This window comes from Tuber melanosporum (genome assembly GCF_000151645.1).
Source record: "Tuber melanosporum whole genome shotgun sequence assembly, scaffold_35, strain Mel28".
In the NCBI taxonomy this organism is placed as follows: domain Eukaryota; kingdom Fungi; phylum Ascomycota; class Pezizomycetes; order Pezizales; family Tuberaceae; genus Tuber; species Tuber melanosporum.
Window position 1 is genome coordinate 110,409 of NW_003299030.1, and position 23,701 is coordinate 134,109.

Consider the following 23,701-nt stretch of genomic DNA (forward strand, 5'->3'; position numbering starts at 1 on the left):
CATAAACTTTTTTCTTGTGTTTTTTCGTTTATAATTCCGTTTCCTTCTTTTCTCTTTCTTTTTTGTGAATAGAGTTTTGGTTTCCAAGGGCCACGTGTTTAGTTCCTATTTTTGTGTCCAAGTGACCCGCTATTAATGACCACAGCATTTGAATTTTAAAGAGCTCATCTATTTTAACCCAATCCAGCTAACCGAGTGACCACGTATGATTATAAACCGAACTCAGTGAGCATAGCATCACCCTAAGACTTTGTCAACTGGCGAGAAGTGGATCGACTATGATAACCGAGGTTCATTTTACACCTTTTCCGGTAAGGATGTGAACATCATTTTTCGCTCACCAAAATCCCTATAGGGTTTAAGGAGGGTTCAGGTTTGTTTTGTTGGTCGGGGTTTGATGGCGCTAGAGGGTATTCCAGGTTGAAATCTCTAGCACCTGTCATATTTAGGGCTATTTCTGAGGGAGCAAGCACTGCTAAAACAGTCCCAACGGGGCAACGTCCTAGCTCATTTGGGTAGACCAAGGCCAATGGTGTAAACACCCTCCACCATTCGTTTACCATTGTTTTTGGGAAAGGGATCATTGAACCTCTTTCACTGCCATTGATATTCGTGGGAGGTTCGTCAGCCCTACAACTTATACCCAAGAACTCTGAAGCCTCCATCCTCACCCCACCATAGCCACCTCCATATCATCAACTTTTCGAGCCGTCACTCATATTTACCATCCCGAATATCCTCATCACTCTGCTTTTCTTTTTCTGTTTCGAGCAACAATATCCTGCTCTATTTGAGGTAAGACTCTGGCCTTCCTTCTCTTAGACAGTTCGACATTGATTGACAACTGGCTTTAGTACTAGCGCTCGCTTCTATCTTATTTTGCATTGACTAAATTGGAGTTGGAACTTCAATTTCATAAGATCAAGTACCTTCTTGTTCGTAGGTATGCGTGGCTGCAAAAAGGAACGTTCTACGATCTCCGGGTCTAATGGAGTTAAAGGAGTATCCCGTTTATCACTATGCTCGCAACCAGTCGTATTTCTGGGCCACGCTCCTACCGCTCTGCCACTAGGCATATGCGCCAGTACAACGCTTTGCCTTATCACAACTACAGTTCTACCGCTGAACCCGCCTACCGTGCTACGGAAGTTGGATCCTGTGCTCGCATGGAGACCCGCACTGCCGGAGGGCTATCTGCTACAGTCGTTGCGGATGAGACTACCGATGGGCGTCAATACACCTACGGGTGGTTCAGGGAGAGCCCGCTCGACCTTGACGGTGTCCCCATGACATTCTTTTGCACCGTCCCCGAGAGGAACACCTACGACGATGACCAACAGGAAATCCGGCTACTCTTCCATGAGATCACCGGAGCAGTCCACCGTCGCACTCATCGAAATGACCTTCACAGATATTTCGAACTAGTTCTGAGAGCCCCTTGTCAGGTTTTCGACCCGTTCACCGGAGTTCGGAGGAACAGATGGCAAGCCATTGGCCGTACTAGGCCCATCCCCGTCCCCCCTCCTTTGAGATTCCAGTCGGTCCCCCAACAGCTGGAGATCATCAACGGGTGCCAATGTCTCATTGTTTTCTTCCATTACGCCGCCGACACTCCCTGGCTCAGTGGTGGCATGCAAGTGGAGAATTCTACCGACCAGCAACCCCAGCAAACCTCGCAGCCATCTCACGTTCAGGAATTCGAAAGCCAATGGGAGGGAAATTTCAACTCCGGGGAGGTCAACTCGCCGAGTACCTGGAACGATGATTTGGAGAGGATTATAGCGGGCATCCGCGATATACTCTAGGGCGTAGTGGTGTTCAAGAAATCCGCCATCCTAGCCCCTATTCTTTGTTATTCTGATGTATGTTCTCTATTTCATTCTGTCAACGGGTGGAGGTAGCTCGTTGTGCGAGTACTTGTAGGGAATCCTGTCTGCTTCTGTTTTGTACCTAGCGCTACGATATCAATCGATACTCTTGGCGGCCGAGTTGTCATTTTTAAAGCTTATATGAGATTTTCGTACATGTGAGAAGCAAAAAACCAAAGCGAAAACAACAAAGCACCAGTTACTACAAACAATCACACTATGAAGTGGAGGGCTCTACTAAATGTAATTTAACAAGTCTTTAGTTTAGATACACTCCATCCATAGTTCTGGAAATACCTCAGGTACTCCCTCCGTCTACGGCGACCTGCTGCAGATGTAGTAGGGCTAGACGGACTGTTATTTAACCCCCCCTCCTCAGAGGGATCTCTTCTCTTTAATTTAGATGGAAGCGAATCTTCCCCCTTCGGCAAATAGGTTAGCGCTTGCAATTCTTGGATCGAAGACTGCGGTGGTACTCCGGGATGTCATAGGTTAGATGTTACGAAAGCCTTGTGGGAGTGGGTGAGTGAGGTGATGTTAGCATTAATTTACTACTGCTCCCTTTGCTTTGGGTAGATTAGGTTCGATGGCAAATGTCACACGGGGTTCGATTATGGACATAGCTCTTGGCGCTTATATGGGCTTCTGGAATATAAGATAGGCATATGGAAATTATGGAGAGTACTATGATGTTGGGAACGTGGTATTTGGTCTACCCAGAATTCTTTCTTATCGCTGGGTGAATAATCAGGAATCCGCCAAACAGAAGGGGGAATATGGGGAGACGGAGTTTTTTTTTGGGGGGGGTCCTGGGTTCAGAATATCTAAACATCAATTTCCAGAACCTGGAACCCATCAACCGAGTGACAGCCCATGGCGACACGTTCCGAATTCTACCGCGCCCAACCGCGGTCAGTCAGCAACCCACCCAACAACTACATCTCCAATGTCACTAATAGAAACCCACAATCGTCTCCCGCTATCCACCCTCCGGGAAGCCTACCTCCCGTCGACGCCGCGCCCGCCAGAGCCGTCGCACTCGATAACCCTGGAAACGGCCAAAACGATGTCAACTGGAGCCTTCAAGGCCTGCTTCGACCTCGTCCGGGAATGCAAGGACATGTACAAGCGGACCATCGGGTGGTCGGCCACCACGAAAAAGAAGGAAATGAAGCACCCGGCTATGCGCTACTTGATCCTCTCGGCGGCGGGGGCGGTGGTGGGGTTCTTGAGCTTCATGATTACGGAGGAGGATGAATGTGAGGTTGTTTATTGGTATGGTTATAATTTCCCTTTCGTTGGGTGGGCGGGAGGAGGGCTGATTCGGGGGATAGTTATGAACTTCACCTCGCGCAGGAAATGCGGAGTCGCGGGCTGGGTAGGATATTGGTTGAGGTTATGGAGGGGTTTGGTAAGAGGGTGGGTGTGGAGAAGGTTATGCTTACGGTATTTTTGGAGAATGTGGAAGCTAGGAGGTTTTATTCTAGGTTGGGGTACGTTCGGGATGATTTCACGCCGGATGATGTTGTGAGTAGGAATGGGAGGGTTAGGAAGGTTGGATATGAGATTTTGTCAAAGGGATTGAAGGATTGAAGTATGATGGAGGAGTGCGTGAATTGGAGAAGGGGGATTTCGGGTGGGTGCAGCTGGCGGTGGTACATCTACTGTATATAGTGGCTAGCTGCAGTAATGGGTATTCCAACCTGGCTTGCAGGATTGGGATTGCGCTGGAGGGTTTAACATGGGATCACGGCGGGTGTAGGATTTTCTACGGGTATCTGTGCCAATTTCTGTATATCTGCATTCTGAGTTAAGAGAATATAATACTGTAGAGCCTCGTTCTCCTGGTATCATAATAATTATTATCATAATTTAAATTTACTCGTAACTTAATCTAACACATCCACACTCCCGAACCAAGGCCTCCCGGTAGCTAGTGCTTGAAACCCTAACCCTGCCAAGTCCTCCACACCAAGCTCTTCAATCAACCTCACCCTGCCAGGACCATCATCATCGCAATCATCACATCTGCAAACAAACTACTCCCACAGCCACAACAACCAACAATCAATGTTCAATCCTGCCACCTTCCTCCGCCGGGGTCTCCCCGAAATTCGCTCTACAACTAGCAAATCCCTTGCCTTCATTCGTCACGAATCGAACACCCGCCGCCACACAAAGCGGCTCCGCCTGCCACCACACCCAGACTTCAAAACGCATCTAACCACTGATTCTCCCTCCCTAACACAAATCCTCCATAATCCTCCTGCCGCTGCGCCTAGCGTCTTTGTCACTCCCACACTCTTCCTACCGAAAGACGACCCCCGCCGCGCCCTGCAAACAGCTGCAAGCCCTATCAACGGCACCCCAGAAGAGCTAACACTCCCACCACCAGTCACAGAGATCAAAGAGAAGAAATACCACCTCACGCCCACGGACTTTTCGCGCATGCGCTCGTTGAGGAAATCGGATCCGGGTCTCTGGACTAGGAGGAAGCTGGCGGAGGAGTTCGGAACGTCCAGTCTTTTTGTCGGGATGGTTGCCGAGGCGGATGATGAAAGGAGGAAGAAGATGTGGGCGAAGGCGGAAATGGTTAAGAAGCAGTGGGGACCCAGAAGGAGGAATGCCAGGATTGATAGGGCGAAGAGGAGGGAAGGGTGGGGAGGTGCGGATGGGTACTAAGTTTGGGAGGTTGGAGAAAAAAAGGGGGGGGGTTGTATTATACAGCTTTCTTTTCTTACCTTGGGAGAGAGGGTTTATAAATATAAAGGCGTTTTATTGGCGTGAAGTAGGGGTTATCGCGGGATTGATCGGTAAGGGTCTGTTCTGGGCTCAGGGGCAGTTGGTTGCCGATTGACTCGGGGTTGCTGGAAACAGGGAAACGTCAACGTGACAGCATAACGTGGAGAAACCAATCTACGCTTATCGTTACTGCCATCTGTGCAAATTCCATACCTATCGGGGATTGCAGAGAGGTTCCCGGACCATTGCTGCTGCATATACGGATCGGAGCGACTGCTTCTTTCGAAGCTATTTGTGGTAGCAATCTAATCGCAGTGAAGCCAGCTTCTAACCGATAAACTTCCACCAGTGGCCCCCTTCACAACACAGGTGGGTACTATCATGCGCTGAGAATTCAAGAATTCTGCACCCGAAATCCCTTATTCTGTCAGTGAAAATCTCTCAGGATACGCCTAGGTTCTTGGCCTGTTCTAACCAATAGTTCGCAGTTACACAATACTACTAAACAGGAACCTGCCGTCAAGTGTGTTCAACTTAAGGGTAGTGTAACGAACACGACAAATCGCCTACATCTCTAACTTACTCCCCTCGCCTGATTTCCATATGCAAATGAGACCCAGAGTATTGAACACCACAACTGCTGTGGTGTATCCTTGTTTCCATTACTGTCACAGAACACTGTGCTTAATGGATGTCGAGGGGCGCTTGGGTGAGGTCTGGAGCTTTGCGCTGTCCATCAGTCAGCTTGTGAATACGGCGGATTTTATATGGGGATGATATGTGGGATTAATAAGACCGTTATGGCACTGGAGTGCAAAGGGATTAGAAAGTGGGTTCGGAGGAGTACCGGTGGGCGTAAAATTGACAGGTGCCTTGTTCCATGAACGGTTATACAAGTCAGAACCGAGTAGAGGGGGAGCGCCTGTATTCTTTTGGGTTTCTCTGTGGGGGTGGGACTCTGGGGATCACCTCCTTTATTATGGGTTCTCTTATCCGGTGCAGGAGAAGGATTATTTGAATCTAAATGCAATAAACTGAACTAGCATTGGATCTTATTTGTAATTTTGCTAGTGGTTTAAGCCAAGTGCCTGTTCGGGAGCACGTCAGTTTCGGCACGTTAGCACCGTATTCGATATGGCTCAATGGCCAAGAATACAGCGCCTAATAATTCTGTCCTCGAGGGGAAGGTATCATATCCTCTAGGAGAACTAGGGGGTCTCACGCCCGTAGTCCAGGTCTGGGATGCGTACGGAGTACTGCCGTCCTAGCAGGTTCGGTGCGGTATGGAGTGAGACCTCCTATCACAGATCAATTAAAAGATTTTACCATCATACTCGTTTTGAATATTCGTTGTACGGAGAAACCTTTACGCTAATAAGATTTTCATCTCTAGTGGCTGGTGACTGACTGACTATGGATATTCCTTCTCTTGCGCAAGTCAACTGTGTTACCACCACCCTCTGAACCGCCTGAGTAGACTATCACCTCCAGAGCCGGTGCTAGCATCAAACTATGGCTCATTTTTCCAGTTCGTGGTTCATGAACTGCAAACCGCCTCTTCGAGCCGTGGTGAACCGGTGGTGTGAGACCTCTATACGAGTACTGTACTAGGCGGTATGATACCTAAAATCAAATCAAAAATTAAGACAAAAAAAAAAAAACAAGTCGCTTTACAAGAGCACGAGATCTACAACTTGTCGGTGCTAGACTAAAGTAACTAAAGAGGACCGGATAAAAAAAAACATGCGGTTATCACGAAATAGGGAAATCAACTTCTCTTCTTTTTTCCTTCCCCACTCAACTTACCCAGCTTGCCAGCACACCACTACCAGCCGGCAGCATACCTGTCCGTGGCGGTGAGGTGAGGTACGGTATGATACTCGAATGCTCGACTTATGGTATCGCCGTTCACAAGTGTCGTTTATAACGCGAGCTGCGAATAAAATAGATAATACTAGGTTAAACACGGATTTCAACCGTTTCATAGAAACGGGTCCTAATATGTGATATTCCTACTGCGTAACCTGGACAATGGAAATTGAACTCGGTGCGGGGGGGAGGTGTAAAAGGCCATTCCTCCGATGAAGACTGATAAGACGGCCAGCGAGAACAAAGGCAAATAATTCTCGCTCACACTGCCTCATCTAGTCCTCCTGACCCATTACGGTTCCTCTGAGATGCCCAAGTAAAACACTCTTCAACGATTCCGGTATACCGGAAAAATCACCCAGACAATTACTGTAAGGGCCGGTACAGTACCCTGCCCCCAGCCAAAACACGGCACCTCTTAAGCTAGACAAAATCCGCACAATTCATAGGATCGTTCCTGTTGTGATCATACCTACGGCGCCACATCCCACTCGACCGGTGAGAAAGTGGGCGCTTGTCGAACAACGCGGGAGGGCGCTTATGGCCTGTGCCTAAGCTATGGACGGGAATTTAGGGTGGAACGGGAACTGTGGTGGTTCTGGGGTGAGCTATTTGGGTTGCAATCGATATCAGCTCGACTACGTGGTTGTATGATACTTGATGGTTGTTCAGCGGCGGGAATATGGACGGCATCATATGTAGAAAGTTTCAAACGGAGATACGGTTACGAATGAGGTATCATACGTGCTCGAGTAGAGGAGCTTTTTGGGATTTTAGGGTGGATAGCCCCGGGCAGGGTCCTTGGCTTTGGTCCATGTGCCAGGTTGTCTGGGTGCTCGGCTATCTGGGTGTTCCGGGTGGTACATATCATAGGTCGTGGTAGGTGGCTGGTGGGAGTGATCGAGTGATGCCATGTGATAGGGAAAAGGAAATGCGGGGGGGACAGATGAATTATCCCCGGCTCGTCATTGCTGAGCGTGCGAGGCCAAGGTGATACCGATACCATAGCAAGACCTGATATCCTTTCTGCCAAAAAACTGTAAGCTGTCCTACACCAATTTCCCTACCGGGGTGATTATGCTCCGTCCAGTAAGACTAGACCAGGCCAGACAAAGGTCTCATCTATCTGAAGTATCCTATGATACCCATAAAACATGTCTCTACCACCCCCTCTTTACCAACACATTTCTTCTCCCACAGGACCGCCAGAACCCCCGCGGCAGAGAAATGGCAATGCCAGCAACTACCCACCCGCCCCAAAGCACCACATGCGGTATTGTGACTTTCATAAGTAAACAGTACAAAACCTCAGCGAGTCGAAGGGGAAGAAACTAAGGTGTCTTAGACTTTTTCCAACAGCTTCACGGCGACATTTTGTCGGCTTTATCAGCAAACTAGGTCCAGCGCTGTCTTGATTGTCGACGGACTCCTCAAACAAGACCGTCAGTTCCATATTTAACACGACTCGATATGCTCAACACAATTCATACAGTTCCCCCCCCTCAACTCTACCAGTTCCGCACAACTTACGAAACTCGCAATAGCACGAATCTCCCGAAAGCAAAAAAACTTCCCACCCACGCGCCTCCCCCAAGGCAAGTCAAGTGCATGGTAATCATACCTATATACCAACCCTTCCCAATCCTCCCAGGTACCAAACTCCAACCCCCACTCCATCTCAGCCTTATCAATTACTCCCCCTTGTCCTCCGGTAAAGCTGCGGGGTCTGAATTCGACCCGACAGCGCACGCATCCTAATGGCTTGGAAAGGATAAACCCTTTTGGTTCCTGAACTAAAATGTGGTGGTTGTTGGTACTACCACGTGCACAGCATGTCGGTAGAAATCGCGCAGACGGTAGAAGATATGATACAAGTAGCTTGAGCCACGGAAACTTAGTCCCGGGAAAGGATAATCGCTGATGGTAGATGCTTGGTTTATCTCGTCAAGGGGGATCAATAGTTATCAATAAGGTGTGGTATCGTAGATGCGATTTCTTTTTTTATAATCTTTCAAAATAAAAAATAAAAAAGCAGGCTTCAAGGTTTCGCAAAAGATCTTCTCCAGACCCGTTCAATTAACGGCGAACTTTTCACGGTAACTGGTCTCGTTCTGCGAACAAGCCTTTCGTTCCCGGAGATCCAGAAGCTGTGATCGAGTCCGTTCGAAATAATAATGATAATCTCGTATTGTTCATTGTAGGCTAACCTAGATCGAATGCAGTGAATGAATGATCTTGTGTCACGTTCGATCGAGCCGCCCACCCAATCCCCCACAATTCTCCTGCGACAACTTTCCAGCTGAATGCCGTGGCTACTTGTAGCAATACCATACAGGAAGCTAAACTCTCAAGGTAAATTTTGTATTCCGTTCGCCTCACCGAAGCTGCAGCACGGCTAAAGCATTATGTTCGAAAAAAAACAAAGGTTAAGTTAGAGGATGAGGGGTACCGGTATTTCGAGCACATCCCCGAGAATCTGTTTGTACAGTACAGGTAGGGAATGTATGCTCGGCATAGGATGGGGGGGGGGTTCAAGCGCAGGAAGCGCACTTTGCCAGCCACCCCCTCTCCGCGGCTGAATGAGGGCCGGGGACTTGACCGCTCTGTTGTTGAAAACTGTGGATTGCAGTATCATACCCAGAAGGTTTGTGGTGGATACAATATGTGGGGTAATAGCACTATCAAGAGTCTGGTGCGGGGGGGGGTTGGAGGCGTAATACGGCACCGTCCCGCAACGTCGGCAAGAACCGCCCGTTATTGATCGAGGTGGTGTTCGAATGCATTGCTCGAGTCAGAGCTGATCCAAGGCACAAAATGTGGGTTAAGCGATAGAGCACGTGGGAGATCCTCGTATCATAAAGTGTGACGAAATCTGCCTTCCGTTCCCGAGCACTGCACCAGTATTCCTTTCTTCTGCTGTACGGTGCTCGAGTATGGTTATTGGTAGCACTGTCGCTTGTTCATTAATACTGGCAGCTGGTACTGTACCGGTATGATACTCCTACAGAAACATGACACTTGAACTTCGCACACCATTATGGTATGCCAACATGTGCGCTATGCTACCGTATCGTTAACCTTCCCACAGCCCTATGACACCCCCAATCCGCCTCAAACTGACAAAAGCGCAATACCGGTACGGTAGACTACCGTATCAACTCTCACTCCTTCCGCCGATCAGTCAGAAGGCCTTGTATTGCACAAGTAGCTGCATCTGGGCACCCATATCAGTAGTTCTATCAGTTGGCTATACTAGTACCGGTATTCCATGATACCCCACCTCAATATAAACAAGCCCTCGTAATTGGCTGTTCACGGGATGCGCCGAATGGGAGCTCACATGGGTAAGCAATCAAAACCGGGACGAGGCTCACTTACTTCACCTGCCCCATTGGTTGCCTGTATGGCAGCATAAGATTACACCCCTTCCTAAAGAACTGGACGATGGAGGTCTTAGAGTACCGGTACCGTGTATGATTTTCTCATACTCATTTTCAGCCACGGCTGAGGTAGAAAGCCCCCAAGGATCCTAAAACTCAGGATCTATAAAGAGAGGATCTCCAGCAATGTAATATCCACTATGCCCCCAGTACTCTCAAGGCGCAAGTAAGCACCTAAAGAATAAGCCATCATCCTCCTGCTCCACAATCATCCCCAAAAATGCCAAACAGAGTCCCAGTCCCAGACACCGGCAAGTTAAACGGTCACTGGATTCTTGGCGAAATCCTCGACCACATATCCGATTTCTTCGACGACTTCCCCAAAATCGACTTCGACGACCTAAGCAAGCTTGTCTCAGACGTCCGCGACCATAAAGCCGACACAGAGACCCAACTCCGGCTCTTCCTGAAAGTCTTCCGAAATACAAAGGAGTACAAACAATCCTTCAAAATCCTCGACCACCGGGTCAGAGAGCAAATCGACAAATTCATAGACGGCCATTCCGCATCGGATGTCACGCAGTCCGGGTTCGAAGTCCTTCCCAGCCCCGCTGCTATCCACCACTTCAGTGTCCTGGAATCCAGCCTTGGGCGGGAGAACGTGCCCAAGATCTATGAGGACAAGGACGGGAAAAAGGTCATGGAGGTGTACGCCGATAAGAACTTCGACAACTGGGGGTTGACAGTACGGAATAAACCAAAATTTACGTTCGTTCCAACAACCATCCTTGGATTGGAGAACCTCGTGAAGTACGCCAAGGAGAAGGGCATCCGTGTCAGGTGTAGTGGCTACAGACATACTTGGGCCCCCATGTTCTCCGCCGACAACGAGATCTTGGTCTCGCTGTTGAATATTCAGAAGGCGACGCAGGTTCCGGATGACTCGACGCTGTTTCCTCCTCCACAGTCGAATGCATCGAACGAGCTTAAGAGTATTCAACTTGATGACCTTACGCCTGTTTCGAAGCCGGGGAATAAATGCGTTCGTGTTGGCTCTGCGGTCACCGCGGATGAGTTTAGGAGGTGGCAGATTGAGCACAAAACTTGGGCGTTGCCGATGGATGTTATCCTTGTTGAGTAAGTCTTCGATTCCAAATCATAATATGTCACTCGCGCTGATTTTTCTTCTCGGAACAGAGTCACTATGGTATAGCACCCTTCTTTTTAGTCCAAATGGGAAATCGCTGCGAATTTTTTGCACTGACCCTGATGCTGCAGGGTGGAACAAACGCCCCCATCTGTCACGGTGCCGGGCGTCAACACAAGACCACCTCCGACCAGGTCCGCAAAGTAGAATACGTCGACGCCAACGGCGTCCACCAAACCATCAAAGACCCCGAACTCCTCAAAGCAGCCGCAGGCTGCTTCGGCCTTCTCGGTATAGTCACTCATCTAACCCTGGAGCTCCAACCAATGTCCTACGCAGTGATGCGTCCGGAGAAGCCAGATATCAATCTCGCCATCCCCCCTCTGAAACCCGAAGATGTCCCTTTTGCTCTGAAAAAGACATTCACGCAAAAACAGCTCGCCGAGGCTACCAGGCGCTTCGAGGAGCGTGTCGAGAAGGACTACTATTCCGAATTCTTCTGGTTCCCGTTCCAGCAAAAGGCATGGGTGCACTGCTGGAATCCCGTGGACGACCAGCAGGGCGCGAAGGAGTACCCACCCACATTCGAGGTCTGGCTCCAGTGGGTTCAGGGATGGCTTGGAGGAGTCATCGTCGAGACGAATTTCTTCAAGGAAATCCCAGGACGCTGGCAGGCGGAGTTCTTGGCGACGCTCACGATGGCTGCGTTGCCCCCCCAATTTTTCGGGAAACACGATGCTGAAATTAAGACTTCTATGCCAGATGCATTGCATTTTAGACGTGGTGTAAGGTCCCCCCCCCTTCCCCTCCCTACGAGGAGAAAGTAATCCTGACGAGCTTTTTTTAAAAAATATGAAAGACCCAAAATATGCGTTGTCGGGACATGGAGCTCCAGATCCCAATCCCAAGCCGAAAAGACGATCCCTCGAAGCCTGACTGGACAATCATCCAGCGTGCCTGGTGGGATGCCATAAGCCTCGTCTACTCCGACCCCGAATCCCCCATGCGCCTAACGCTAGAACTCCGCATCATGGCGGATAGCGACATGATCATGGCACCCCAACGCGGGAATAAGCACGGAACAGCAAGCATCGAGGTCCTGTCCATCCCCGACGCGGTTAGCGATGGAGAGTGGCAGCCATTCTTGCAGCTGCTCGTTGACAAGTGGATGAGTTACGGGAAAATTTATGGGCAGGAGTTGAATGTTAGGCCACATTGGGCCAAGGAATGGTTTGTTACTCCCGTTCTTTCCATGCTTAGGTTTCACGGTTTTTCTGACGGATTGAGCAGGGAGGGGCTGAAGCTAGGTAAACTTCCGGCTAGGGAGTATCTCAAGAATGTTGCGTACAAGAAGGAGATCCCAGAGTTTAGGGATGCCTTGAAGAAGATCGGGGATGCGCAAGGATGGAGGTTGGAGGACATTAAGAAGCGTTTTTCGAATGAGCTTTGGGATTATTTAGTGCTTAACACTGTGCAGGTCTAGAGATGCTGCTATGTCATGTGGTGTAGAACCACGATTGAAAAGTGGATATGATATTACACAATGAAACGAAATTTCTGTGTTATGTTGTTTGGTTTCTTGTTTCCCTGCCAGCGATATGGGTGTGCCATGTGTGGGCATCCAGTAAATTATGTTTTTTTTTTCTGAAAACTCAGAATTACTGGCGATTCCTTTGTGATCTAGTCTACGAGGACAGCGTGAGAACGCCTCCGACATGTACGAGTATGGCTACGCTCAAGTCGCCCCCATTCACAGCGCAGGGACCACCGGCCCCGTATTGTACGAGGGGGGGGAAGAAAGTAATGCGACACCCGTGCAACACAAATTCCCGTACGGAAACAATATCAACAACATATAGTACTACCATTTTCCACAACCACATTCAATAAATAAAATAAGTAAAGGAGATAAAATTAAAAAATGCTTAGTATTTCCTTAAAGTAAAATAAAAAGAAAATCATAAATCAATAATGAGTTTGGCGCCCTTTTCTTCTAATAACCTCTCTGACCTGCTTTGGCATACTTCTGCAAAGATCCATAAACCTTCCATCAGGAATAGCTTTCCATGCTTCTTCCACAGCTCTGATTAGCTCTTCCTTGCTTGCAACTCTTCCATACCTTTTCCCCAAGTAAGTTTCCATATCTCCCCAAATATTTTCAATTAAGTTCAGGTCTGGTGACTGTGGTGGCCAGGGCAATATATCCACCCCATTCCTTTTTCTACACTTTGTAGAATATCTGTGATTAAACCAGTAGTTAGATTATATTCTTAAGCAAGTATTTCTATATCAAAAAACAGAAAATACAATAATTATAAGGAGGTAGAACCTACCCTTTATGCCCTGGTGCACCATCTTCAACAACCCTAGTCCAACCAAATCTCTCACAACACTCATGCCAGAAAGGAATTAAAACTGGATCCAGAATATACTTAGTATACTTATAAGAATCCACTTTAACCTTTCCTGGTACTACCACTAGCTTTGACCTCAAATCCCCACAAAAGGCTCCCCATACCATAACTGTCTCCCTTCCTGACTCCCAGACCTCATCAATGCAATCCTGATCATATTCCTCAGAAGGTTCTCTTATCACTCATCCTCTCTGCCCAAATCCAGCTGTAGAGAATGAGGTTTCATCAGTCCATATGATTCTGGACCAGTCTCTTAGTTTCCAAGCTCTTTTTCTCATACACCAACCAAATCTAATTGGTATATTTTTAGGGCGCAATCCCCATCTAAAATATCTTTTAGTTATGTAAATACTTGAATCTTCATTAAAGTACTTACTTCTTGCGTGGTTTTCTTTTATTTAAATTAAGACTCTTAGCTGCCTTCCTAATTGTCCTGGATAATGCCTTTAATTCCTTCTCTTCTTTAATATCCTCCCAAGAGAGTCTTCTATTTCTTTTATCTTCTTTAATAAAAGACTTTAGATCAAGTAGATCAGACTCCTGGAAGATTGGAGGTCTTCCTGTTCACTGGTAGTTGGAAGGACTACCTGTTTCCCGATACCATTGATAGATACGAGCACAGGTAATATGGTGAACTTTAAGGCCTATTTTTTCCTCCAATTTGGCAGCTATCTTTCTGAAAGACCACTCCGTTATTTCTCGGAGAGCAATAATACGGATCCGGTCATCATGCGTTGTTTCCCGCTCAAAGCGCTGTCGCTTCTTCCTCAACGATCACCGCCCCTCAAGATTTCGTGGACTAATCGCTAAATCATTTAATTTTATTATTATTTCAACTTTATGTACATATTCATTTAATTAAACTACTTACGCTCACTTCTGTGGGTTCTGTTAGGCGGAGACAACTTGATAGACTTCAAAGTTACCTAGGCCAATCGAGATTCATTTCTGTAGACGGAGATTGTCTAGGAAGGCTCAGACTTTGCTCGTTTCGTTTATGACTACTAGGAGCGAAGTAAAATAGGTAAAGTAGGGTAGAATCATAAAAATAATATTATATTGTTAAGGTCTCTTCTCCATTGCTTGATGATGTCTAAAGCTTGGGAGGTACTTCGATATTTATATTCCGCGTCTGAGTGTTTGCGGACTACATCTATTTATCATACAACTATGTACTTCTTCAATCGTATTTCACGACATCAAGTTTTCTTCCAAGGTGCAAACACCTGTGTACCCTGAAAACCATCACACCCTCTTCGGTAATTACAATATTTCTTCTTAGGAAACGTACTGTCTCCTATAGTAATATCCCAATCAGCAGAGTCTTTAGACTTATGGCCTAGTTCTTAAGTCAAACTGAGTTGACTCCAATTGTCTTCACCATTGATAAAATGATTAGTTTTATCCATGGCTATATCTGCAAAGGTGGTCATCATTACAACTATCGTAGGTTGTCTGACTCCGATCCTTTGTAACTCCATATCCAACCGATAGATTTTCTCTGGATGACTTCCTATCAACTCGTAGGAAGCTATTCTACCAGATAGGTAATTAATCCCTCGGTCGGCAACCCTTGGTTGCTCTCTGGGTAGTAGGTTTCAGTAACCATTGTAGTATTGAGAATCACCCCATGATTACGATATGTTCCGAAACCCAGTTGCAACACTCCGTGAAGTTCGTTGGCTTCTTTGGTAGTGTCTTTTGGAGTTCTAGACTCTTCTGGTGGATGTAAATGTATTGGTCTCTAGTAGAGATCCTTTACCATTTGATACCATCTCTTTGTGCGAAATCGTCCCATTACTTACGGCCCATGCCAAAGGTATCATGTCTTTGGAGCCAAGTAACTCTCTGAGTAGTTGACAGAATCGTTCTGTTCCACTTCCCAGACCTAGCCGAAGGTCCCCTCTCATATATCCTGTGAACAGGATCCAGTCGGACAGACGGCGACAACGTATACAGTGTTATTCTAACACCTTCAATTCTGTGGTAATATAGTCACAGGACGCAACTGAGATTAATATATATGATGACGCATGGGCCCCGTAAGGGAGTGTTGGAGACCAGAGATTCCGATTCCGAGTGGGGTTACCCTACTTATGGTGGTTCCTAGGTATCGGGTTCTGGTATTCCTAACAGGTTCCCTTTACCCTCATAGTGCTTTTCTGAAATGGTTTGGCAGGTGGTGGGGGATAGAGTGAGTATTGTAGTGATGGGGGTTGGGAGTAGAGTTGCGATCTTGTGGGAAGCGGTTGCTACTGTGTCGCACTACTTCTTTCCCCCCCCTCGTACAGTACCATGGCTCGGTCGGCTGGAAGGCTGCTTTCTCCGTCAGCTTACCATGCATGACCCTTACATTACTACCCGAGCAGAGCACTAAACGGGAAATGTATGTCTTACCATACCAGTGCAGCAGCAGCTCTTGAAGATCAGAAAGTCCCAAGGAAAATCACTCGGGAAATTTCTTGCTGGAGAGTTCAACACCACCAGACAGCTTTGGCATAAGCTACAAGTTAAACCACCCTCACAAAGACAGGGTGAAACAATCTAATGAAATAAAGCAAAAGCTTTTCGAGGAATAATACTAATAACTAAAGTGTTGTTCTATATTCGCTTATTCTCCCTTAAAATAGTTGCTCCCCAATAAAGAAAGCTATCGGTAACTTAGCCGGGACCTACAGTAGAGTAGACGAGCAAAGCAATCTACCGCACTGTACCCCGCCAACTTCACCTCATCACCACCCACCACAACAGGCTGTTCCAGGCAAACAAATCCTGCCGGTACAGTACACTCCATCCCATCCCACCATCAAACTTACCCTCATGCCACAACGCCTACGGGTCCGATCGAAACGACCAAAAGTCTTTTTCACGCACAACAAAATGTCCGCCACCTCCTCCCCCTCCTCGCCAAAAGCCCCCTCCAACTCGACAACAAGAACTCCCTCTACACCCAGCGAAGTCTTCGATGACATCCTATCCTCCGCACAACCACCACCAACATACTCCCAGCAAACCTGGAACCCCTCAAACCCCTACTTTCCCCATTATCACAACCAAAACATGTCCACCACCGCTACTACCCCTCCCGAATCCCTCATCCCACCTACTCCGGCCCTCTTCACAACACGTCCTATCCTCCAAGACACGCTCAAAACCCTCTCCAGTAAAGAACAACTCTCCACCGCAGAGATCTGCATGAAATACCTTTCCAACCCGTCAGATCCATTCCCTATCCTAAGCCGGCGCGAGCACATTGCCTTTCTCAAGAGCGGGGTCCTCGGTGTTCAGAATGGGAAGTTACGCGAGGAGATGGTAGCGCTGGACGCGTCGAGGCCTTGGATAATTTACTGGTGTTTGCAGGGGTTGGTGAGTTTGGGGGTTGACGTGGGGAAGTATAGGGAGCGAGTGATTAGCAGTCTCCAACCACTACAGAACGAATCTGGCGGCTTTGGTGGCGGGAATGGACAGGTATCGCATGTTACGGCTAGTTATGCTGCGGTTTTGGCGCTAGCTGTTGTCGGGAGAGGTGAGGACGGGGATGAGGAGTATGGGGAGGCGCTGGGAATAGTAGACAGAAGAGCGATGTTCCGCTGGCTTCATGAGATTAAGGACTGGGAATCGGGCGGTTTTAGAGTCTGTGTTGGTGGGGAGGAAGATGTTCGCGGCGTCTACTGCGCACTTGTAATTCTAGCCCTCCTTGGCCTCCCCACTTCTGGAAACCTGACCCAGGGGACAAAGGAATACCTCGGCCGCTGTCAAACATACGAAGGTGGTTTCGGCGCCACACCGAACGGGAACGAAGCGCACGGTGGGTACGCGTTCTGTACACTTGCTGGATTGTGCATTCTTGGTGAGCCGGCGGTGGTGCTGCGGAAGTATTTGGACATGGACCGCGCGATCTCCTGGCTCAGCGCCAGGCAGTACGCTCCGGAGGGGGGGTTCAGCGGGCGGACGAACAAACTTGTTGACGGGTGCTATTCTACCTGGGTCGGGGGGTGCTGGGCGTTGATCGAAGCGGGTATTAACGGCCCGCAGGATGAAAACGAGGAAAAACTAGGGGAGAAGGAGGTTGTTGGAAGTCTCTGGAGCAGGGAGGGGCTGGCACGGTATATTATGAACTGCTGTCAAAGCCCAAAGGGTGGCCTTCGTGACAAACCTAGGAAGTAAGTCTCCCCCCCCCATTCCCTCGTCCCAACCAGCAACTAACACAAACCAGAGGTCCAGACTACTATCACTCAAATTACATCCTCCTCGGCCTCGCCAGCACACAGAACTACTTCTACTATACCTCCTCCCCCATCCCCCTCTCTTCTCCCCCGCCCTCCCCAAACCGCGGATCCGGAGATCCCCCCCTCCCACTCACAGCCCCATTCCTATGGCGCTACTCCCCACGCATACCCAGCAATACCCCGAACGTGGCGGAAGCAATCGTCAAGGATATGCCAGCGTGGCCAGATGACGTTACCGAGGAGGACCTGTTACCCGGACAGGAAGTGGAGAGCGATAGGTTGAAGGTGCACCACCCGATTTTCAATATTCCGTTTGAAAGGGCGGGGGAGATAGAAGCATGGTGGAAGGGGAAGGTGGGATTTTAATGCTTTTGTCAAGGAACGGGAGGAATTCCGCGTCTTTTGCTAGCTTTTGATTCCGCAGCAGCTGGCGGAGTGTGTGGTTAACTTAAGTTTCGTTTTTCCTTTGCGTGAATTTATGTTCGCGAACAACCCTTCTCTCTTCATTCTTTTTCCCACAGGGAGTATGGCAATCACCTTTACATTAAAAATTCTTCCATGAGCAGACTTTCCGTGCAAGTGCCCTCTACCGGGCAGTCCACTATAATAATTCTGATAGCACCATACCACCCCTTCGTCCGTTAATCATCCGTTTCGTTGGTCACTTGTAATCAAGTACTCTATCCTCAACCGCACCCCTATACCCGTTACCATCGCTCGAGCAAATTTCCGACCCCCCCAGACCCCCAGAATGGAATCAGTTCAGAAAACTAAAGCACAAATCGATGGTTTCATGGTATGTCACTCGGGATCGTGAACCGGGAGATGTCGGGATGGGGTTGGATGGATGGAGTTCCAAACAGTGTAGCTGCGATATATGGCTTTGCCACGATGAGAAAGGTGATAGGTGGGAAACGTTTGGTGATTTACCGGGGGAAGGCCTCACGGGAGACGAAAGGATGGGGGGTGAACGAATGGAGTTTGCTAACATTTAAGTTGCACCACTGAATCCTGATCGTTACTTTAGCGATGATATAACAAGGAACCCCTCGTGAACTCGTGGTTGGGCGAAAGAGACGTCCCCCTAATCGTCCATCCACGGGTTTATGCCAGCATTGGCTGGTATTAGTATCAACGGAACCCGCTCCGTTGTTCTGGCTCCAGATGCTGGTTGGTCACTCACACTGGCGCCCTGCCATATTCTTACGTCTAGAGCTTGCGAGCTACGAATAATGAATTTGTAGACATTCGAAAGATGGTTACTGTTGCCTATTGGGTATTTGGTAAAAAACATATATACCGGTACTTGTTAGTGTTGCCATTTATATCAATAATTATTATTATATCATACTGTACGAAAAGGACTTGACCCTCTTTCTCTCAGTGAGAGGTAGGCTCACAGTGTCTTTGGTCCAAGGCAACTAGCTGGGGCCAGTATATTAATACTTCTAGGTAGAAAGGAGGTTGTTTCCGTCAACGAACCTCGAAACCTTCCTCAACCGTCATACCAAACACGGAGAGATATAACCGTCCAATGCTGGCACGTACCTATTATTAAAATGATCATTGCAAAAAAAATATGCTGCTCCAGGGTCTGGGGGAGCACTAGACGAAGTGGATAAACTGTTACGATGGCAAAAAATATAATGGAAGACGGTTAAAAAAAAAAAAGGCCGAGAATATCAAGTACAGTTTATCATACCCCGGAGATGGACAGGTATCATACTTCTGTTAAAAAAGCCATTGCCTAGCCGTGATTGAATGGTCCTCACTGATGAGTGGTTAAAGCAGTGAGAGCAAGTCACTGGATGCTCTCGTGGAGATGCACAGCTCGAAGACGTTCCGGAAAAATAATAATAATTCTGAGGCAAGGGGGGCTTTGACGCCTTTTGCTGTGAAATGTTCTTAATGCCTTGTGAAAGAAATATCATAACATTTATATCGTGGTATCATAGAGGGGGGAAGTCATGCCCACGTTCGCCATAAGTTATACGAGTACTGTACTATTCAGTACAGCGAGGCGCGTAAGGCAACATAACGGCAACGCCCGTCCCAGGATCTCCAAACCTAATTTTCTCCTCACCGCATCAATCATCATCCAACAACGAATCCTCCCTCCCATCCCCTTCTCCTCCATTCACGAACATGTTCCCAACACGCGCACTACTGAAGCGTTCCATCTGGAAGGGTGATAACCGCCCCTGCTAGGATAACCATCCTCAATTTATGCTGACATCCGCCATAAACAGGACCGTTCGTCGTCCCCTACCCCCTTCAGGACCTGTCGAACCTGGAGCCGGGAAAAAAGCCATTGGCGATCCGAACCCACGTTCGATCGTGCACTATTATTCCCCCGTTCGTCGGACAGCGGTTTCAAGTTCATAATGGAAAGGATTATGTCGAGTTCATGGTCACGGAGGAGATGGTCGGACACAAGCTTGGAGAGTTTGCGCCCACACGGAAGAAGTTCAATTATAAGATGTCGAAGAACAAATAAGCGATGAGATGAGAGAAGGATCGGTGGTCCAAGTAAATACATTAGGGAAGTGGGGGGCATCTTCATTCATTTTTAGTATTTTTTCCCTGGGTGATCTACAGATTGGTATGTGCTGTGCTAGTACATGATATGGGCTACGCGAGAGTAGCGGGCTGTTACATACGGTGCGGCATCTAAGGGCCTATACTGCTCCATGGGGTTCTGCCAAGGACACTTTCAACCCATTTTCCCAAGGGTGATTTACCACTGGCCCTGAGTTCGTCGGCGATGATACCGCCATCAAATCTTTTTCCGACAAGATTCTCCAGAGGGGGTGATGCAGACTGAACAATACCTTTATTGGCTGTTATTTCCAGTTCTGAGCCTTCGGGGGGCTGTAATACAGGCGGAGTAGTAACATCCCTTAGCAGTGGGTCCTTCGATTGAGGGAGAGGCGGTATAGACTCGTCACCCGCTTTCGGCGCCGGCACAGAAAACGTAAACTGCGGTGTCTGTCCATAAATCCATTCCAGAGACTACACCACAAGCTCAGCATATAAAACCCTCCCATAAACTCTAGAACTCACCATCAACTCCGCAATCCCCTTTTGTACCTCTTCAACCTCGCCCGCCTCTTCTCCAACCCAACAAACCCCCACTTCCCCATCTATCCTATCCCTCCTACTCGCCATGGCATCTTTAAGAATCTCCATCCCTTCCTCACCAACATACATCCTCCCAAACTCCTCGACAACAGCCCCCACAAACTTCCCCCCCTCAATTCGCACATTCCCAACCATACTCCTGACACTATCCACCCCCCTAGCCTTTATCCATTCCCTAGCAGCACTCCTCAGATAGCCCCTAACATCCTCCAACCTACTCTCCAAGAGCATTGTCCCATGATGGTACGACCGGCGGGTAGTCAGCTTATAAGCGCTCCCAGAAACCTTCTTGGTACCCACTACCTCCCGAGTCAACCTCGTTTCCTCCACCGTCATCCCGTCCGGCAAGATCACGATGTCGTGCCGCTTGTTCACCACCGCTTCTGCGACACCTAGCTTGCGCAGCGCACGCACGACCATTTCCGCATGCTTGTCACGGCAAAAGGCGGATGTCGGCATGGCGACGGAGTAGTTCACGTTACCCAGATCATGGAAGACCGTACCACCGCCAGAACGACGGCGCACGATGAGCGGAGGGTTAAAGGTCGAGGCGAATTGCGGGTGGTTGACCTCGACCCACGGGTTCTGATTCCGTCCCAGGACGATGGACGGACTATTGGTGTATATTAGAAGAGTGGCAATCTTGGGGGGAGTAGTCTGGAAGAGGTGGTGCTCGAGCGAGAGGTTGAGGTACGGATTATTCGATTTGGAGATGTAGACTTGCACCGGTATTTGCGAGCCCGAGAAGGTTCTGAAAGTACTTTGATAGCGCCGGAATTGTCGCTGGTGCGCGCGGGATACCGTCCTTGCAAATATAAGGCCCCGTGAAGGCGACATTCTGAAAAGTGAGCAGTTCGGCGCCGACGTGAGATATTTTATATCAGCACTACGATGACGAAAAATAGTTCCCACGATAAATCCAAAGGGCCCACCGGGCCATTACGAGTAAGTTACTCGAGTCCTGGGCTTCAGGTTCGAGCACCGACACTCCCCACAAGTCTTGGCAAGTAGGGTAACTAGCTCGTCACCTACGTCATGGGTGATTTCCATCCCTTCAGTCACGTTGTCTCACTCTAGCCCTCTCCCCCTTCCATTTAAGCCCGAGGCCTCACCCCTGAGTGGTTGGATGGAGTGTTCGAGTAAATTCCTCAGAGATCCCCAAAAGCCGCAATTGACCTCCTGCAAACATTTTTGCAAACACCACCACCAACACCACCATCCGTATTGGCTACCACCAGTACCGACTACCACCATCAGAAACAATGGCATCCTCCTCCTCAGCAACAGCTATGGCAGCTACGACAACACTCCACCCCTGGGAAACCGAAGCCCTCAAAGAGACAACCTGGAAATTCGAAGGTCAGTTGCGAAAATTCACAGAGGCGGAAGCAAAAGCTTTGATCATCAGTCATGGCGGGTACATCCTCCCTCCTCCCATCCCCTTTCGTCACGCCCCCCGCCTACTAACTCAAACCAGACGAATGGCAGAGCAAAACGAAACTCCAACTCACACCCTCCAAGCCGGCTCCGAAGGCACTTATTTTGTTATATACGGCGGCAACAAAACCGGGCACATCTACGAGCCCGGCTTTATCTCCTACATCCGCAGCAACGCGATCGGTAAGCGCATGAACTTTGCCAAACCCGGGTGTCTTGAAGATCTGGTATTCGTCGTTCTCGGGACCCTGCCGTGGTTGACGATAAACGAGGTTGAGGAGATTGTCAGAGAGAGTGGCGGGCATGTCTTCCCTCGTCGCCCCCCCCCCACCCCGCCCCCACCCCCCCGCGCGCGCGCACAGCAGGTATATATAGAAAGCGAGAATTGACTTGGTGATAGTGCCCTCCTCCGCAAAGGCAAACGTCAAAAAGTCCCCATTGAGAAGCCCCTCGATTACATTATCGTCGGTGAAGGCGCGGACCCAGCGGATATTCAAGCGGCAAGGAGCTTGGGCATTGACGTTATCGATGAGCAAGGTTTATTCGATGTCGTCCATGATAAGGATCAGATGAGGACCAAAAAGACTGGTGTCACCGAGAGCCGGGCCGAGAAGTTTTTCAAGTCCTTGAGGGAGAGAGATGAGAAGGAGAAGGAGAAGGAGAAGGCGGGGGAGGGGAGTGGTGGCGTTTCTATGGACAATCTCGCTGGCACCCAGTACCCAGCCCCAGTGGGAGCTCCAAAGCTAATGGCAGGTGGCATGGTGAATAACCCGGAGGGTTCCCTCACCCCTGGTGCAAAGCGCAAGGAGAGCTATCCATCCGCGGGTCCCGATGGCGCGAACCCGCCGCCGCAGAAAAGGCAGGAGATATCAGCGAGTGATGCAAATACACCCATCGTCCTAGAGTGACTCAAAAATCAGTCAGCTCTTATTTCCCTAACAGAACGGGACAGTTTATCACCATTCTTATCGATAGCTTTTTTCTGTATAGCACATGATGAGCAAACTTCATATTTCTAAGTTCTGGATATTCTAATTTTGACAAGCGAAGGAGAAACAGGGGGGGAGGAAAGGGAGAGGAAGCGTGATATGTAACCTGAGGAAGCAGAGAGAGGAAAGGGCGAAAGAAAATTGAGAAGAGCCCCCGAGTGAGAAAGCGTGAACACGAACAAAACCCACCTTGCACAATTCAACCAAGAAACAAAGCCCACGATGTATCATACGATACTTGTAATGTGGATATCGAACTACGGCAGCTCCGTTTCCTCCCACAGCCATCCCCCTTCACTCACCCGCCAAACCAAATAACGGGTATAAAATCGTATATTAACCTAACTCCCCCACCCATTCTTTCTTCACAATCCATCCATTCAAACTACTCAAGTAAATTTTCAAAAAAGAGAAAAAAATACAAATAGAAAAGTAATGAAACCCAATTTTCCGCGAGGAAGCCATCTCTTAATTTGTAAAAAGGA

General features: G+C 48.6%; 6 protein-coding genes; 5 read left to right on the plus strand and 1 right to left on the minus strand.

The window, feature by feature from the left end:
• The first annotated feature begins 3,891 nt into the window (after positions 1–3,891).
• Positions 3,892–4,750, plus strand: GSTUM_00007321001 (uncharacterized protein). XM_002839337.2 has 1 exon: positions 3,892–4,750. The coding sequence occupies exon 1, from the start codon at positions 3,939–3,941 to the stop codon at positions 4,548–4,550; it is 612 nt and encodes a 203-aa protein (XP_002839383.1). The 5' UTR covers positions 3,892–3,938; the 3' UTR covers positions 4,551–4,750.
• Positions 4,751–10,078: 5,328 nt separating this feature from the next.
• Positions 10,079–12,683, plus strand: GSTUM_00007323001 (uncharacterized protein). XM_002839338.2 has 5 exons: positions 10,079–11,000; positions 11,138–11,165; positions 11,201–11,791; positions 11,866–12,236; positions 12,297–12,683. Exons 1-5 carry the CDS (start codon positions 10,798–10,800, stop codon positions 12,487–12,489), a joined length of 1,386 nt encoding a protein of 461 aa, XP_002839384.1. The 5' UTR covers positions 10,079–10,797; the 3' UTR covers positions 12,490–12,683.
• Positions 12,684–16,123: 3,440 nt separating this feature from the next.
• Positions 16,124–18,208, plus strand: GSTUM_00007324001 (uncharacterized protein). XM_002839339.2 has 3 exons: positions 16,124–17,491; positions 17,558–17,583; positions 17,637–18,208. Exons 1-3 carry the CDS (start codon positions 16,241–16,243, stop codon positions 18,013–18,015), a joined length of 1,656 nt encoding a protein of 551 aa, XP_002839385.1. The 5' UTR covers positions 16,124–16,240; the 3' UTR covers positions 18,016–18,208.
• A 1,586-nt stretch (positions 18,209–19,794) lies between these two features.
• GSTUM_00007325001 (mitochondrial 37S ribosomal protein RSM19) lies at positions 19,795–20,146 on the plus strand (the record flags this gene model as incomplete). The annotated part of the gene is made up of 2 exons (XM_002839340.1): positions 19,795–19,837; positions 19,899–20,146. 2 exons carry the CDS (start codon positions 19,795–19,797, stop codon positions 20,144–20,146), a joined length of 291 nt encoding a protein of 96 aa, XP_002839386.1.
• Positions 20,147–20,661: 515 nt separating this feature from the next.
• GSTUM_00007326001 (uncharacterized protein) lies at positions 20,662–21,627 on the minus strand (the record flags this gene model as incomplete). The annotated part of the gene is made up of 1 exon (XM_002839341.1): positions 20,662–21,627. One exon carries the CDS (start codon positions 21,625–21,627, stop codon positions 20,662–20,664), a length of 966 nt encoding a protein of 321 aa, XP_002839387.1.
• Positions 21,628–21,916: 289 nt separating this feature from the next.
• GSTUM_00007327001 (uncharacterized protein) lies at positions 21,917–23,276 on the plus strand (the record flags this gene model as incomplete). XM_002839342.2 has 2 exons in its annotated part: positions 21,917–22,207; positions 22,268–23,276. 2 exons carry the CDS (start codon positions 21,917–21,919, stop codon positions 22,412–22,414), a joined length of 438 nt encoding a protein of 145 aa, XP_002839388.1. The 3' UTR covers positions 22,415–23,276.
• Positions 23,277–23,701: the final 425 nt, after the last annotated feature.

Coding starts and splice junctions, on each gene's coding strand:
- GSTUM_00007324001 (XM_002839339.2), top strand. CDS start 16,241: ATGCCACAACGCCTACGGGTCCGATCGAAACGACCAAAAGTCTTTTTC. Junction 17,492..17,557: donor AACTAGGGGAGAAGGAGGTT/GTTGGAAGTCTC, acceptor CAAAGCCCAAAG/GGTGGCCTTCGTGACAAACC. Junction 17,584..17,636: donor CTTCGTGACAAACCTAGGAA/GTAAGTCTCCCC, acceptor AACACAAACCAG/AGGTCCAGACTACTATCACT.
- GSTUM_00007323001 (XM_002839338.2), top strand. CDS start 10,798: ATGACTCGACGCTGTTTCCTCCTCCACAGTCGAATGCATCGAACGAGC. Junction 11,166..11,200: donor AAACGCCCCCATCTGTCACG/GTGCCGGGCGTC, acceptor ACCTCCGACCAG/GTCCGCAAAGTAGAATACGT. Junction 11,792..11,865: donor CATTGCATTTTAGACGTGGT/GTAAGGTCCCCC, acceptor AAAATATGAAAG/ACCCAAAATATGCGTTGTCG.
- GSTUM_00007321001 (XM_002839337.2), top strand. CDS start 3,939: ATGTTCAATCCTGCCACCTTCCTCCGCCGGGGTCTCCCCGAAATTCGC.